Here is a 15,416-nt window from a genome sequence, read left to right on the forward strand (position 1 = left end):
GCATTCAATAGGGAAAAAAGACTCGTTGCTAGTCGTTGAGATCATGGCTCAAGTTGTACAACAACGAGTTATGTCAAAATATATAGTAGGAAATGAAGTCAGGTTGGAATTCCCTTTTTGTTTAAGCTCTATGCACCTCTTCTTTGTTTGCGCGACTTTCGACTGAGGTGAAACCCTGTGCTTAGACTATTACCACTTCAGCCGCCTCTCCTGAAAGATTCTTGTCTCCGAACATGATCTGATGAGGCTGGCCGTTTTCACGCACCATAGCGATGGCAAGGAGCGTAGTGGAATTGTCAGCCAAACTTCTTCGTAAAACGACCGGCCAGCTCATGCCGTCAAGAACCCAGACCTCATCCCCAATGTGCGCAATACTCGTCGTCATAATCACTCTTTGGCCGTCCGAGCTTGAAAAGGACTTCCAAGGTAGAAATCCGTCATGGCCTCTGTCGATGGCGCTTCCGAGAATATCAACCTGGGTTCCCGCAGCGACGAGCACTCTCCTCTCATTCCCGTGTCTGTCTTCCAAAAAGTCCACAGTGGCTTTGGAGCTCTGACTTGTGCCTGCGCTGCATGCGGACGGTAGCTCCAAGGCGTCGATGAACTTTTGCCTCTCGATATCCTCCCGCTTATCCCAGTCTGGAACCCATGACGGGAGTGAATCTTTGCCTTCGGGAAGGTCTCGACGGTGTGCCGCCGTGCCTGCTTGTGCCAAGATATCGAGGCCCGCGTCCTCGTGCACCACAATCGCACGAGCTACGTCGATGAGCACTGCCTGTATGCTGTAACTTGGCTCGTACCGGATTGGCACTTCATTCTCGAGGTTGGCCAGTCCGACAAAGGCATAGAACTTGTCTTTTGGCTGTGAGGTCTCGGTGTTTCGTGCGTGCTGAAGAAGATAAGACAGGTTGATCTGATGCTTTTGCCTTTCCCATAGCTCTCTACCCTCGATTACCCTGTTGACGAGTACTCGACTAGCGTTCGTTGTCCTTAGTCGCTGGACATGGTGATCCATTCCTACTAAACTTGTTCTACTTCTCAACTTTTGCGTCGTCCTTGCCTCATACCCGGGACAGCAAGGGTAGCGAAAAAAGCAACAGCCGAGGGTCCAAGGTACAGCGTACGCCGCAGCTTTTAGTACATGGGCTGTGCAAACGCATGAGGAGATGTAACAGCGGAACACATTCCAGGGTTTACCAGAGAATTGATCATCATAGAAGCAGATAGGACAGCACTCACAGGCTGCCTTGAAAACGTTGCGAAGATGGTCTTTCATGGGCTTGATGCTGGCAACGATTTTGTACCGATGCATGGTGTCATCAGCCTGATCCCGTTTTTGCAGCGACTCCTTGCATGCATTGACGGTGTCCAGTTCCATGAAAAGAGACAGGATGGGATGGAGCTGGTTCCATGGCATGGATACCTCGTCAGAGAATAGGAAGAAGACATCCGAGGCGACAATGAATTCCTGATAAACCCACGAGCGGCTCCACCAAGAATGATTGATCACACGGTAAATGTCTTCCCAGGAATCTGCTGGCCATTCTGGATTTGCCCTATCTCTCCATCTTCCTGAGAGGTTTGGCTCTGGTGGCGGGTTCTCGTAAAGCATGTTTGATGATGGCTCGTACCCCTTCGTCGTCCTCGCCGCCGCAAGACCTGTCAGCCATTCGAACACGGGACGAAGGTTCTTTTTCACCGGCATTGACACGTATACATGTGTAGCGTTCCGGTAGATCTCGCGCATAAAGTTGACTTGGTGCGACTTTTCTGGTAAATCGCTCTGATTGATGCAAATCTGGTCGACCCAGAGTCGCAGGGGCTGGTTCGGTGATCCTTTCTTCCAGAAGCTGGCCGCGTTCTCGATTCCTTTGGCGAGATTGGAGAATATGTTCATCTTTATGCCCTCGATCCAGACCGGCACTGTGTCCTTGGGGTTGCCCGAGTAATACGAGATGGCGCAATATTTCCCGGCTTTTGCTAAAGAAATCGAATGGATCATGCGGTGCTTGTTGCCCCCAGTGAGATCAACATCGAGAAGTCGAATTTCTCCATATATCTTGTCCAAAGGTCGATACTTGAACTTGGCGTAGAAGTCTGAGTTTTCAGGCGTGTAAAAGTTTGTAAATGGCGCAGGTTTGGATTTAGACTGCTTGGTCCGAGACTTTGGAAGCCTAGGCTCCGATCGCTCCATGTGGGATCAGTATGGAAAGTGAAGTCTCGCTAATCGTCATAAGATGTCCAAGAGAAAGGTCTCAGAAGTGAAGGAGATCCAGAGTCGGGATCAAGAGAAGAAGGTGGTGAGCTAGTGAATTGGAAAAGCTAAGTCTGGCTGCTCGGGAGCTGTGGGGGAGCCAGTGCACTTGATCAATGTTATCATATGATTTAGCTGACTTGCTAGATTGCATCTCTTTGGTTAATCTTCCCGCTTGGTTTCTGAACCCGGCATGATCGCGGCAAGCTGAAAGGCGGCGGCAAGAGTGAGCGGATTGATACGCTGATAGTCCGCCTCTGGAGTTAGACCTGCAGTACCCCATGTTCAAGCTAAGCTTCTCTCGGGCAGCCTAGCCTGGACCAATACCGATACCGCCTTGCTGCCTATCTCTGTTTCCTTGGCGCGTCGTCCCGCAGCGTGGGGTCAGCCAGTGTAAAGGTCACCTTAGAGCGACACAAGAGACTGCAAGACGTTTCTTCAACTGTCGGCAGGTGATCACGCAGGTAAAGTGGAATATGGTGTCGAGAGCTGGAGCTGCTGAACGAGGATACTTCGTACTGAAGCGCTGGCACCCTGTCACTTAGCTTGTTGTGACCCCTGTGCTGGAAGCCTCAGCTTCGTTCATCATTTGACTTGAGGTATGTACCCCAAAATGTGGCAGACCCTTGATGTCTAAATTGTCGACGAAGGGGTCGCAGGCGTATTCCCGATACAATTAACTGCAGCGTTCATTTGAGGTTTCTCTCAGACACAAGCTGCTCAGAGACATCGCTGGGGTGCGCTGCTTGCCCGTGTTCGCGTCGAAGCGAAGACCTCTTGCCGACCACGACAACGATTATTTTGATCTGTAGCTACTAGATCTCCTTTCCAGACTCCAATGCGAGCTCCCTCAACTCTGCCACAGCTTCCTCCTCCCTGCCAATAGGAACAAATAAATGATCATGATAGTACCCACTGATAGGATTTACTCCCATTCCCTTGGTGGCCAACCTCGTTGCAATAACAGCCATGAACCCCACAGCCTCGAGGCTCGAGTGCACGTTGAGGGTAATCATCTTTGAGGGGAACGCATAATCCCATTTACGGGCTGTCGCGATATCGAGAGTGGTGATGAGGGTGACGCCTTCGGACTCTCTAAACAGTAGTTGAATCTCAGAGAGGGGCGGTAGTGGGGTTTCCGCAGGAAGGGTGACGAAGACGAAGGTTTCCGGGTGAAGGACGGTGGTAAGGGTTGAGAGGAGGGTCTGAAGGGAGGTTTCGCCGACAGAGGTCGTCATTTTGAAGTTTTATGTTATGGTAGGATTGGCTTTGATGTATCCAAGGTAAGGTGAGCGAATGGTTGGGCTTTATAGGCACTTAGACTGAGAACCCTTCGCAGAGCGATGTCGAAGTCTTGGCCGTGATGGTTTGGAAAAGCGGGGTGGAGGGGCACTATCGACAAACCTTTAGTCAGCAAGGGCGTAGGGGCTTGAAAGATGTCAAACAAAGAGACACTAAGGATGTCAAAAACAAGCGTACGCCAAATCAATCGATTAATACAATTAAGCAAGCCTGCCAGAAACTCCAACTCCCTAATTAATAGACCGGGAACTCATCGGAGTTTCTGTTCGTTGAGAGACACGCAGCGCTTGCTATACACCAAGTAAAACTTTTGAGAACCTTCAACTAAAAACATAACAGATGCTCGCCTCAAGCCCAAATTTTTGCGTCGCAAAACTAATACGCAGCTTCAGTCATCTCAAATGAATCGACAATAGAACAAACGCCAAAACACCCGCCCCAAAGAAAATAATCAACAACGCAAGAATAACAGCCCAAAACGTATTCCACTTTCTCTTCCTCACCCCCGCAGCCGCCAGCTCCCGCCGGTATCCCGCGACATCAAAGGACTTATCACTCTTCAGCGAGCCCCGCGAGCCGGGGCGCTCCGTGTATCGTACTTGGTAAGGCGACATGTACCCCTGCTTCTCGTACATGGGCAGCGTGAAATTACTCGAGCACACGCCGGAGCAGGCGAGGCCGTCGTGGCCGTAGCGTTGGTAGTGCAGGATGCGGGCGAAGTAGGTCATGTCCGGGACTGAGGGGGCCGCGAAGGTGTAGTTTAGGTTGTGGGTGAAGATTTTGGAGGATGGGGTTGTGGATGTGGATGTGGATTTGCGTGTGAGGCTGTTGTTGCGCTCGAGTTCGCGGACGAATTTTGCTTTGGGGGGTAACATTTCTGCGGTATTGAGTTGGTTTGCGTTTGGACGATCGGTAGGAGGATGGATTTGGTACGCTGGTGAGGAAGACGTGGAAAGAATTCAGGAATTTTGTCGGGAAATTAGATCTTTTGATAGAATTGGAAACTGGTTCGGATTGCGAGAAGAAAAAGGGGCTGGGAGGGCCTGTTTTTTGATATTCGTGTAGGACATGTTGGCGGGTTGCGGGCTGGTGTTGCACGCATGCGGCCGTTTTTGTGTTACCTCTCGTGAAGATGTGATAATGCGATGTTGTTGCGGGTGGGTGCGGCAGTTGGGGGGTTTTGGAGTTGACTGTGGAATGATGCGGATGCGGCCTGTTCATGAGAATGAATGCGGATAGCAAAGATATTGAATCACGTCAGTCACTCTTAGCTGCATTTAAAGCGTTCATCGAAGTAATAGATCTTCTGAAGTAAGGTAATCAAGGTGATAATGAAGAGATGCCTAGTACCTTAGTAGACGATAATACATCTATGACTATATGCCCTCAATTGAGCAACGTGATATGACCTGAAGTCGATAAAGAAGCGTAACGGCACTCCTTAACATTCAGTAACAATTATTCCATTCGAGTCAGCTTGAATTGTTGCCAGGCTAAAGCAAGCTTAAACCTGTGTTCAGCGAAAGTGGCCCACGTGTATGCGCATGCGTCGAGCTAAGAGATGAAATTGAATCCCAGTACATTCCAACGCCCCGCCCGTTTGTCTACCCAAACCTGGCGAAAGCAAAGATAAATCTTCAACCGACAAAAGAAATACCGCCGCGACTACCGGCAAACGACTGGAACATGCGCCAAAACGCCCTCCTCTAAATCTTGTGTGAGTGGTTCTCAAGCGCCATACACGCATGCAATGCCTCAATCCATAGCTCGCACAGCTAACTTCATGCATCAACCTCATCCTCTTCCAAGAATCCCAGCCCGCTGTCATACTTTCTCCTCTTCCTCCCCGATGACCGCCGCGCCAAATCCCCCGCAAGCAGGCCTCTCTTCGCCCCGGACTCTGACCCGCCGATGGTTCCATTATCCGGCCCCGCACCCTCCGCTCCGGCCTCATCCTCCGCCCCGGGTCCCAGAAACTCCCGGCTCATCCCAACAACCCTCTCCAGCTCTCCCCTCATCCCCTCAATAACCCCCTTCGCCGCCTCCCTCTCTCTCACCATCTCACCCTCCAACCCCCTCTTCTCAACCCTCAAATCTTTGATCCCCTCATGCGCAGCCCTCAACCCAGCATTCACCCTCTCCAACTCCTCCCTCAACTCCCTAACCCTCGCATCCCGCACCGCTAGCGCCGCACCACCTCGCCTCGTCACCTCCGCAACCTCCTTAGTCCTCGCTTCCTCGGCTTCGGTGAGCCTCTTCCGCAACGACCGGCCCTGCGCCACCGCGTCCGCAAGCTTCGTCTCCAGCTTCGCTATGACGTCTTCCTTGGCGCGCAGAACCCGTCTCCCAACCTCAACCTGCGCGTCCTTGGTCGCCATGGCGTCGCGGTTCTCGCTTTCCATCTTGCCTACGACGCCTTCTAACTCGCTGATGTCACGCACGTACCCCGCCACCGCGCCCTTGAGCCTCTCGACGCTGACTTCAAGCTCGCTCACGCGGCCCTCCTTTTCTTTAAGTCCTTCCCTCGCTCGTTTGAGCTCGCTTTCGAGTTCACCCATCACGGCGACCCGCGCACCCAGTTGTTGGCGGAGAGAGAGCTCTAGCTCGTGGTACTCGTCTATCGACGCCTCGTCCTCCTTTGCGCGTTTCGCGAGGTCGCGTAGGCGCGTGAGGAGAAGGTCAAGGACCTCTGCGCCGCGGGAGGAGAGGGGGAGGATTATTTCGCCTGGGGTGAGGTACTCAAGCTCCAGGCGGGCGGTACGCAACGCGGCGGAGAGGGAAGTCACGATCTCGGCGCCGTCGGAGCCAGGGAAGCCTAGGGCGCAGAGGGATCCGTTGAGGTCCTGCAGCGCGGCGGTGCGGTCAGAAATCGTGCGTAGGAGGCTTGCGATTTGCGTCTCGATTGTAGCGGTGGAGTAATCCGACGCTGTGTCTTCCGGCGGAACGGCGGAAAGCTTCTGGGATAGTCGCTCGGTGAGAGCAGAGTATGACTCCAACGTGCCGGTGAGCTTCGACATCTCTAATCTCAAAGAAGCCAACTCCTCTTCGAGCCGCTGCTTTTCAGGATCAGGGAGGTTCGCTTGCACACCAGTGTCCGCCGGCGCTGAAACCACCACTCTCTGCTTCCCCCGAAGCGAAGAAGGCGTAGCAGGCCCAGCCGCGACAGGACTCGTCAGCGGCGGGGTCAGGAACGAAGACCTCACCCGTGTGGGCGTACTACACTCCATCTCCGCCATCGTCGCCTCACCAAACACCGTCTCATCGGCATACTGCACCCTCTCCCCGCACACCGACTCCGCCTCGACGGTATCCGTCTCCATAAAGTCGTCGGCGAACGGGTCCCGCGCCGCGAGCGTCCAGTCAAAGCAGCTCTTCTGCCTCGCTGACGCCGAAGATCTGTCCGCTAGCTGGCTCCTGAGGTCATCAACCTCCTTTTCAAGAGCCCAGATACGCTCTGTGTCGAGAATGATGGTAGCATTCTGCAGCTCGTAGATCTCCGCGTCCTTTTGACGGAGTTGGTCGCGGAGAGTCTGGAGCTGTTCTTTTGCTTGCTTTGCGCTGGCGCGCTTCTCGGCTGTGATGGTGTTCATCTCCTCGCTGAGGCCGTTGCGGCGGATACGGCGCTGGACGCGGCCCGAGAGTACTTGGCGGAGGGGGAGGAAGTGAACTTCGCCGCTTGGGGGCAGGTCTGTTGCCGCGCCGGAGGGTGGGTTTGGCATGGAGTGACGGCGGCGTGAGGAGGATGATGATGGAGTGGGTGCGCCTCCGCGGGATAGAGATGTGCGGTTGATCATTGGAGTGAGGCCTGTTGAGAGGGTGCGGGTTGTTCGTGGTGTTGTTGATCCTGATGGCCCTGGGTCTGAGAAGCGGACTCGGCGTTTTGGTGCTTTGCGTGGTGTTTGGGATTGAGCTGAAGCTGGTGAAGGCTCATGAGCGGGTGCGGGCATGCTCCGGCGTGTGCGCCGTAACGCGATGGGCAGGTCGTCGTTGGTCATGGTGAAGTAGCTGGACGTCCTTGGTGGTTGAGCACAGAGTACTCTGATGATACGGGGTTAGAGGAGGGGGTGAATGCGCATGGAAGCAGGCAAAGTCGCGATGTTCCTGTGCCAGAACAAGACTTGGGGATAATTACGAATGAACACTCCCTTCAATAAGATCAAGGTATCGTTGAACTCTGTATCGTGTGTCTCGTATGCCAATCCACTCCCTTCCTTTCATACCTGATAATCGATGAGCATGTTGTTGATGCCCAGATGGAGCTATTGTTTACACACTTCCTATTCAAGACTAGCGGCTGAAGCTCACCCCCGGCATTGGCCCCACCTTTACCGGCCCCGCCCGCCCCGCGCTCCGCACCCGCGCGTTCAGCCAATCGTTCCCGTCCCAGCCGCGGTCGTCCCAAACAATTCTCGGCCAGGCCTGCGACCGTCTCGCGTGTTTGGCGGCGTTCCTTATTCTCATTGTTCGCATCCCTTTCTGCCACTCTCGAGTCGCGACTGACGCGGTTGATGATGCCCCTGGGCTCGTGAGGTCGCGATTGGGTTTTTTCGGACGCGATCATTGGTCAGAGCTTACAGCTAGGGCCTGTTCTTGTTGCCGTTAGACAGTTATGCACTCACTCATGGCAACGTCCTTCAAGATTTGAGAATGGCATCTGCCTGAGAATATTGGAGCACTAACTTGTTGCCATGGCGAGCTTTGCGATCCTAACTATCGTGATCCTTGATACTCAAAGCGATAGCAAAGGTAGCTTCAGAAAAGCATCCTACAACAAGACGCGAATGTTGTTTTCTCGGTTCCCTTATCCCCCTGCAGTCCCCATTCCCACTCTTGGACCCATGTCCACGCCAAATCAACGGCAGTCGACCATTGGATGCCACCCTGCATCTCGGCCCGCCCTCTGCATCTACTTTCGCTTCACAAATCTCCACCACACACACATCCCACCTCCCACGCACACAATTTTCTGCTGCTGCATCCATATTTGCAAATTCTGGCCGCCGCCTCAACAAGGTCTGGTGGTGTAGTTGGTTATCACGTCAGTCTAACAGTTCGAGAGATTCATTCTCCCGCCTGCCACACTGAAGGTCTCCGGTTCAAGTCCGGGCTAGATCACGCCATGGGCGATTGGTTTAGTGGTATAATGACCGCTTAGCATGCGGTAGGTCCTGGGTTCGATTCCCAGATCGTCCATTCTTTTTGTCTCTTGCTCGTCATAATGTCCTGGAGGCGTCAATAACTTTTTTCCCAAGAACATATGGCGGGCTTACTAGCCCTGGGGTACTCTTGAGGTATCTGGGGCAAAGAGGTGGATTACATGCTTAGTGTTAGTATTCATATCAAAAAAGGTGGGTCAAGGCCAACGATTCTGGTGGTGACGAAGTGAAAATGAACCGGCGGTGCGTTGACATCGCGGAAGGAATAGAGAAAAGGTTGAGTGTGTGCTAACGATTTGATGTATCTATCGACCGTAGGTAGCCCCTGCGGCGCTGTCAATGCAACATTAAGCAACTGTCGAATCTCGAATCGGGTGTCTGCAACTCTGAACTCCAGGCCTTATCTCATAAGGTACCATCATGTGATTCAATCAGGTACTGCAGGCTCGGCTTCTTATCGAATGATGACGTCGAATAGTAGAAGAAGGTTTGCTGTGGCAGGATCCTGACCAAAACTTTGTGACACACCTCTTCTGCAGACTCAAAGGCAATTCAGATCCGGCATTTGATTCAAACTATCGACGCTGGAGGGCCTCCTGCATTATCAGCAAAGCATTTCTCATCACTACACACCACATCTGGGTCTCCGGAAACCTCAGGGGACGAAGGGAAGTTGGCCCACGGACGGGAATGCTCAGTCGTGGAGGCCTTCATTCTTGAGGACCTTCATTGGCGAGGACCCTCATTCGTGGGCTAGCTTCCTTTCGTCCTCCCAGGCTTTCGCCATTCTGTGTGTGCAAAGATTTGAACTATCCTCGGCTGATTCTCCAAAGGCTTCATCATTGCAATCATATTGACCGTACCACACTCCACGACTCCATTTCCCGGATCACAATTGTCAACTCAAGAAGAGAACTCGCAAAAAATGGCTCTCACACCCCGAATGGAACCCTACGCCCGCCTCCGTTACCGTCTCTACGAAGCTCTCCTCCTTCTCTTCATCATCCGTCCCATCGTCGGCCTACATGTCGTCTCCCAGCTCGGAACTTACACCACGCAGGATGTTCAAAGACGTTTCTTCAAAAACTTGGCATTTCTCTGCGACTACAGAAAGGGAGGAAGAACTGCAACTGCCATCGCCGTCGAGAACCGTTATGACTGCTACGTCTTTTGGGTTGCTTCAAACGAGGGCGCTGGAGATAAAGTAGTGGATTTCCTTGGAGATGTACTCAAGACCTTGCGCATGTTTTGTGAACCGATCAACGAACTGGATCGCGCCACAGCGGAGGAGGCATTGCTAGTTCGGTGTACTGCGTTTGCCTCTGATCGACTCCGACAGGAAGCCAGAATTCTTCGTAATTCTGCTAGAAAGTGCCGTCTTTCTCTGGAAGATAGCGACGAGGAGATCGGTTAGTCATCAATTATTCCTCGCAGGCAATAACACCTAGGGAGACTGAGGTTTTACGAATTCTAGATGCCCGGGTTGTCAAGTGGCTCCGACAATTTGAGAGTATGTCTTCCCATGCTACTCTGTGTCGGACAGCATACCGCTCGCGAAACGACGAGGAGATGCGGCGCATCGAGCAGCTGGGCCAAGGTACCGAAAACGACCTGCGTCCGGAAAAGCTTATCGAGGCGTTTCGTACAGTCAGACACATGATCGGCCGTCTAGCTGCCCGTATCCGCAGTATCAACCAGCTCCTCGATGACTCCAACCGTATGGAAGTACTTCTCAAAGCCTACCAAGTTGCGGCAGTCCAACGTCCCAGTAGCGCGCCAGTGCCAGAACCGGATGCGCACACGACGTTGCTACGTATCCTGAACCGCATTCTACCCGAGACAAATGTCCAGCATCAATCGTGCCTGGACGTCCTTCAGCGACTGGATACCCAAGTCAAAATTGAAGACCAAATCCAGGACAAGTTCAAAGAGGGCGCACTCCAGCCATGCGTCCACGCAGAGGTCCAGATGCTTCATCATTTCTATGACAGCGGAAGGAGGTACTTTTCGAACGACCGCTACGTCGCCTGCAGCAAGCCGGCGTGTGTTGGCTGTGAGTCTTATGCTCGTCACCATCCCGCTAGGGTCACTCTGCTTGACGCCCATCAGAAGGTATACCCAAATTGGGGAATCGTGAATTTGGTGGGCGGAAAGCAGGACCCTGGCTGGATCAACCAGCGGAAGATCATCAACGATGTTATTGGGGACTTGAAGGCTATGGTGATTGATCGGCTGGGCGAGCTACATGCGACGACGATGCAACGTCCGGACTCGTTTACGGAGATTACTGCGTCTTTGGTTGGTGAGAGTGAATTTGGGTCGGAGACGGAGGGAGCAGATGATAGTGACGCCGGTCCATCTAGTGAAGGTAAGCGCCTTGGGTATTCTATGCGACGCAAAGCAAGAGTCCGATCGGCTGACATGATATGTTGCTTCCTCAATAGTTTTCAGCTTGGACAGCGCTATCGAACTACTGGATCTTTCAACCGAGTCTCAAGGGGCGGTTCAGATGGAACATGGATCTGGGGACATTGGAAATCTCGACAACGGCAATACGCTCCAAGATAATGAAGGCGAAGATGATGATGGCGGCGGTGCTCAGCTTTGATGTAGCAGGGACTAGAAATTTGACGCCAAACGAGTGTGTTTATATTCCTGCTATCTCCCTTCCGCACTTATTGTCTGTGTTGATTTTTTTACATGTTTGAATTTTCAAGTTTTTTCTTGTTCTTTTTTGTTTTACCAGCTTCAAATCAAAAGAAAACGTCTTGCAGCACAAGGAGCCTGTAAAAAATAAAGTGCATGCTTAAAGCTTCGGTCGCATGGGTTTCGTCTGTACCATCTGCTGTGATGTCGTCTTGGACTTGATGTGCTTGTTCAGATTATCCATTTTGGAGTAATCCTTTCCACACCGGCACTGGTAACGCGGCCGCTTGAAATGAGTATCGTAGTGTTTCCTCATATCTCTCTGCCAGGCCATTCGCTTCGGGCACACCGGACAGATCACAGGTGTGCAATGGGTCCTGAAATGCTTCCTGATCAGATCATTAGCCGAGCTGAGTAGTATTTGTTAATTTTGAAAGAGCTCACCTCCTAGCGCCAGGTGTGGAAAACAATGTGTCACATCCAGGCCGAGTACAGAAGTAGACTCCGTACCAGCAGTTTTCATCGTTTCCAAGGGGTATATCCTCCTCTTCAAACTCCGTCTGCGTGGTCTCTTTCCCTTCCTCAACGATGGGAAAGTCAACCGCGTCCTTTGGGAATACCAAGCCAATGAACGAGTGTGTTGATAAGTTTTGATTGTCAATCACTCTCGAACGATCCGGTTCAGTTCCAAACAGGGGGTACTGGCTGTGTCCCGAGCTTCCGCCCTAAAGAGCATTGGATGCACTGGGAGTACCGCAGCCCGCCTGTGGACCGACCGAACCGCCCGCGGGCAATTCTGAGGACATCTGACAGTAGACATGGTCGGCAGAGAGCGCATCAGCATTGAAGTTCACGTGCTGAGCGGGCTCGGGCTGAAAGCCAGACATGGTCTCCTGCTTGGGATAGTCGTCTTCGGAGAGAGCAGTGAGGAACTCAAATTCCTGGCCTTCGTCAAAGGCCATCTCATCAAGGACTGGCAATTATCAGTAAATCATTCTTGTAGACGAGTTCTGGAGCGTAGTGCATGTAACCTTGGTCTTTCCCGTCTTCAAAGTAATTCATCATCGCAAACTTCTCCAATCACTTTCCACAACTTCAACTCCTTCCACCTTGCCGAGTGCTGAAGGTGGCTATTTGCGCTATACATCTAAGGCGTTCTTATACCGACTGCTGCAGCCCATATCACGTCTCTGAAGCTGGATTTCACATGAGAAAGCTTGCCTATAAACATGAGATTGAGCCTTTCTTCTGTTGAGGTAAAGAGGGGATAATGTTAAACGTAAATTTGACGAGCAATCAGCAAAGGCTGCTATTGTAGGATTGTGCCAATAGGATTCCCGGCGTATCCCATACTTCCGAGACGCATTGTGTTAATTGAAGGCTCCCAGTAGGCTGCAGACTTCCTGCTCCAATTGGCTGAACTACCTTTCGGTACTTCAAAGTAGCAGAAGTCATGACGTTCACGGGAGTTTCATTTGCAACAGTACTTTGGGTAGGCTAGGACTAGTATGAGCAATGCTACTGTGTATTACATGTGACAGAGATAAAGAGTGCCGACGTTCAGGCCAAGGTTCATCACATGGTCAAAGTCTAAATGCTAGCGGATCGATTTCCGGCAGCCCCGTACTGACTTTCAGAATCGAAGAATATCACCAACATTGAGGACAGAGACCTGTTCTGGAATATTGACGCATGTTGCTAGAACAGAGCGGCTGAGTCGGAAATGGCATTTCGCTTACGCCAAGCCCAAATCGGGCGCAAGAATCATTGCCATATTTCCTCTTAGCAGTTATGTTGATGATCTATAGATTGAAGTCGGACTTGGCTTACATCATAACATGCAAGCAATTTGATAGATGAAAACAAGGCGGACATCTCCAGCGGGCTTCAGGACACAAAGACTAAACCACATATCATGTCTCTTACTAATGCATGTTCATTGATCATTACACCTACGGGTATCATCATCGTCACAGTGTCAGGTAGACGTCTATCGGTTCTGGTCAATCCAATCCTGCACCATGCCCCGGTAGTCCATCGGCGTGTAGCTCTCAAACAACTCGGCCCACATGCCGTCCTTCCGCGCCGTCTCCACCCCGACATCGCCGAGCAACATATCCCAATACGGCAATTGATCGAAAACCAGATCCGGATAACACCGACCGTGCCCGTACGGCGCCCGGTGCTGCGCCCACCGCTGGAACAACGCCGTCTCCTCAAAGACGCGGCCCGCGCGGCGGTCGACGTCAAAGTTGGGGATCCCGTTTTCAAAGTACGCCAGCATCCAGAGGCACTGCACCTCGAGGCGCATGATGTTGGCGAGGTTGCTGAAGGCGCCGAGGAAGACGAGAGAGCGGTCGTCGCGAGCGGCGAGGCCTGGGGGAGCGATGCCGCGGTAGAGGCGCCAGGGGGTGTAGGAAACCTCTGCTGACGCACCGGGGTTGAAGGACTTTGTCTTTGAGGATGTGGGGCTTTGGAAAGGGCCGTCTAGGAGGCGTGGGAAGCGCGCGCCGATGGCGGCGTCCGCCTTTGCGTTTGCGTCGTTCCAGAATGCTTCTTGTTTGAGTCCTAGAGATGTGGAGGGGATGCCGAGATCGGAATGGAGAGATGCAGGTTCGAAGTTGATGGTTGGCTTTGCTGAGAAGCCGGTTGATGTGACCAAGAGGTCGGCGGAGATGCTTGAGCCGTCGGTGAAGTGGATATTATGGTCGGATAGGTGATCGATGTCTTCGCGGTAGATTTGGACCGTGCCGTTGCGGACATACTCGAAGAAATCGTCGTCGAAGCTGAGGATACCAGAAGCAGTGCCGTACCTGTGGAAGGAATGGGATTAGTTACCAGGCTATTGACAACCATAATGAGAAGCTAAGCTTACCAGAACATGTTCTGCTCCGGCTGCAGCACCTTCGTCTTCTCGTCCGTCTGGTATCCGCAATCATTGATCGTGTCGTGACGGATCAACTTCCAAAAAGTCTTGCTCAACACGCGGCCCACAGCGCTTTCATGCAGAAACCGTCTCACCCATGCGAGACCTGAGAAGTCAGGAAACACGCACGGCGACATGAACGCGCAGATTCTCCTAGTCACAAGCCTTTCGCGCCAGACCTTGAACGGCCCGAGCTGCGTGAACGCCGGTGCAACCCACACAGGTCCGCGGCCGGAACGACGAATAAGCCACCGGACCTTGTGGCCTGTAGATGCAGCCAAGTGGACGGCGTCGTAGGCAGACTTGCTCCCGCCTAGGACTGCAACGGTCGTGATTTTGGGAGAAGAGAACAGGTCTGCTTTGGGGCCAAGATCGGAAGAGTGAATAATTGGAGCATTGAAGTCTTCGGAGCCGGTGATGTCGGGCATGTGTGGTACGGTGAGAACGCCCGTTGCGACGATGAGGCGTGTGCAGGTCACGGTCTTTGCTTCGCCGTTCTTTTCAACGTCGACGTTCCATTGCCCTTCATCTTCTGGGCGAGTCAACCGTACGACCTTTGTGTTCAACTGGATCTTGTCCCAGACGCCAAAGTGCTTTGCGTATGCGACGAGGTACTCATGCATGACCTTGCCAGGAACATGTTCGCCGATCTTGACCCCGAAGCGCTTGGGGTCCATAGGGAAGTCTGAGAAATCGATCGCCGAGACAAGGTTGTTCGTCTTCAGGTTCGGGTAGATCTGCTCTTTCGACCAGACACCACCGACCGAGGCGCGGCCATCAAGGATGAGTATCTCGGCGGCTGGGTCATGCTGAAGGAGCGTCTTTGCAGCGCAGAGTCCGCTGGGACCTGCGCCGATGATGAGGGTATCGATTGTGGGCGCCATGATATCTGGCGATGCGATCCACGACTTGGGAAAGATGGGAATCATGAAGATCGACAACAGAATTGAGGGGAAGGGAGACGATTGCCATTTAAGTTACGACCACTAGGGTGATTGCAGCGTGCCACACGCCACCAGATAATCTCCAAAGGGGAACACGGCGGGAGCGGCGTATCCCCCGACCAGTCGGGAGAGTTTGGGCATCGCTGATCTCCTGAACTCTACCATGGAGATTGTTTTCCAAACAGGCC

At 52.6% G+C, this 15,416-nt stretch overlaps 7 protein-coding genes across 7 annotated transcripts; 1 reads left to right on the forward strand and 6 right to left on the reverse strand.

The window, feature by feature from the left end:
• Positions 1 to 181: 181 nt before the first annotated feature.
• Positions 182 to 2,194, reverse strand: CCOS01_11098 (uncharacterized protein; the record flags this gene model as incomplete). Its single annotated transcript, XM_060459251.1, has 2 exons — positions 182 to 855; positions 1,240 to 2,194. 2 exons carry the CDS (start codon positions 2,192 to 2,194, stop codon positions 182 to 184), a joined length of 1,629 nt encoding a protein of 542 aa, XP_060309983.1.
• An 875-nt stretch (positions 2,195 to 3,069) lies between these two features.
• On the reverse strand, positions 3,070 to 3,492 carry CCOS01_11099 (uncharacterized protein; the record flags this gene model as incomplete). The annotated part of the gene is made up of 1 exon (XM_060459252.1): positions 3,070 to 3,492. The coding sequence occupies one exon, from the start codon at positions 3,490 to 3,492 to the stop codon at positions 3,070 to 3,072; it is 423 nt and encodes a 140-aa protein (XP_060309984.1).
• Positions 3,493 to 3,571: 79 nt separating this feature from the next.
• CCOS01_11100 (uncharacterized protein) lies at positions 3,572 to 4,431 on the reverse strand (the record flags this gene model as incomplete). The annotated part of the gene is made up of 2 exons (XM_060459253.1): positions 3,572 to 3,646; positions 4,060 to 4,431. The coding sequence occupies 2 exons, from the start codon at positions 4,429 to 4,431 to the stop codon at positions 3,572 to 3,574; spliced, it is 447 nt and encodes a 148-aa protein (XP_060309985.1).
• Positions 4,432 to 5,337: 906 nt separating this feature from the next.
• CCOS01_11101 (uncharacterized protein) lies at positions 5,338 to 7,551 on the reverse strand (the record flags this gene model as incomplete). The annotated part of the gene is made up of 1 exon (XM_060459254.1): positions 5,338 to 7,551. One exon carries the CDS (start codon positions 7,549 to 7,551, stop codon positions 5,338 to 5,340), a length of 2,214 nt encoding a protein of 737 aa, XP_060309986.1.
• A 2,086-nt stretch (positions 7,552 to 9,637) lies between these two features.
• CCOS01_11102 (uncharacterized protein) lies at positions 9,638 to 11,320 on the forward strand (the record flags this gene model as incomplete). The annotated part of the gene is made up of 3 exons (XM_060459255.1): positions 9,638 to 10,121; positions 10,187 to 11,080; positions 11,157 to 11,320. The coding sequence occupies 3 exons, from the start codon at positions 9,638 to 9,640 to the stop codon at positions 11,318 to 11,320; spliced, it is 1,542 nt and encodes a 513-aa protein (XP_060309987.1).
• A 478-nt stretch (positions 11,321 to 11,798) lies between these two features.
• Positions 11,799 to 12,320, reverse strand: CCOS01_11103 (uncharacterized protein; the record flags this gene model as incomplete). The annotated part of the gene is made up of 2 exons (XM_060459256.1): positions 11,799 to 11,966; positions 12,135 to 12,320. 2 exons carry the CDS (start codon positions 12,318 to 12,320, stop codon positions 11,799 to 11,801), a joined length of 354 nt encoding a protein of 117 aa, XP_060309988.1.
• A 1,028-nt stretch (positions 12,321 to 13,348) lies between these two features.
• CCOS01_11104 (cofactor FMO1 FAD enzyme) lies at positions 13,349 to 15,213 on the reverse strand (the record flags this gene model as incomplete). The annotated part of the gene is made up of 2 exons (XM_060459257.1): positions 13,349 to 14,171; positions 14,234 to 15,213. 2 exons carry the CDS (start codon positions 15,211 to 15,213, stop codon positions 13,349 to 13,351), a joined length of 1,803 nt encoding a protein of 600 aa, XP_060309989.1.
• Between the last annotated feature and the right edge of the window lie 203 nt (positions 15,214 to 15,416).

This window comes from Colletotrichum costaricense (genome assembly GCF_030867565.1).
Source record: "Colletotrichum costaricense strain IMI 309622 chromosome Unknown Scaffold_12.1, whole genome shotgun sequence".
Taxonomy (NCBI): Eukaryota; Fungi; Ascomycota; class Sordariomycetes; order Glomerellales; family Glomerellaceae; genus Colletotrichum; species Colletotrichum costaricense.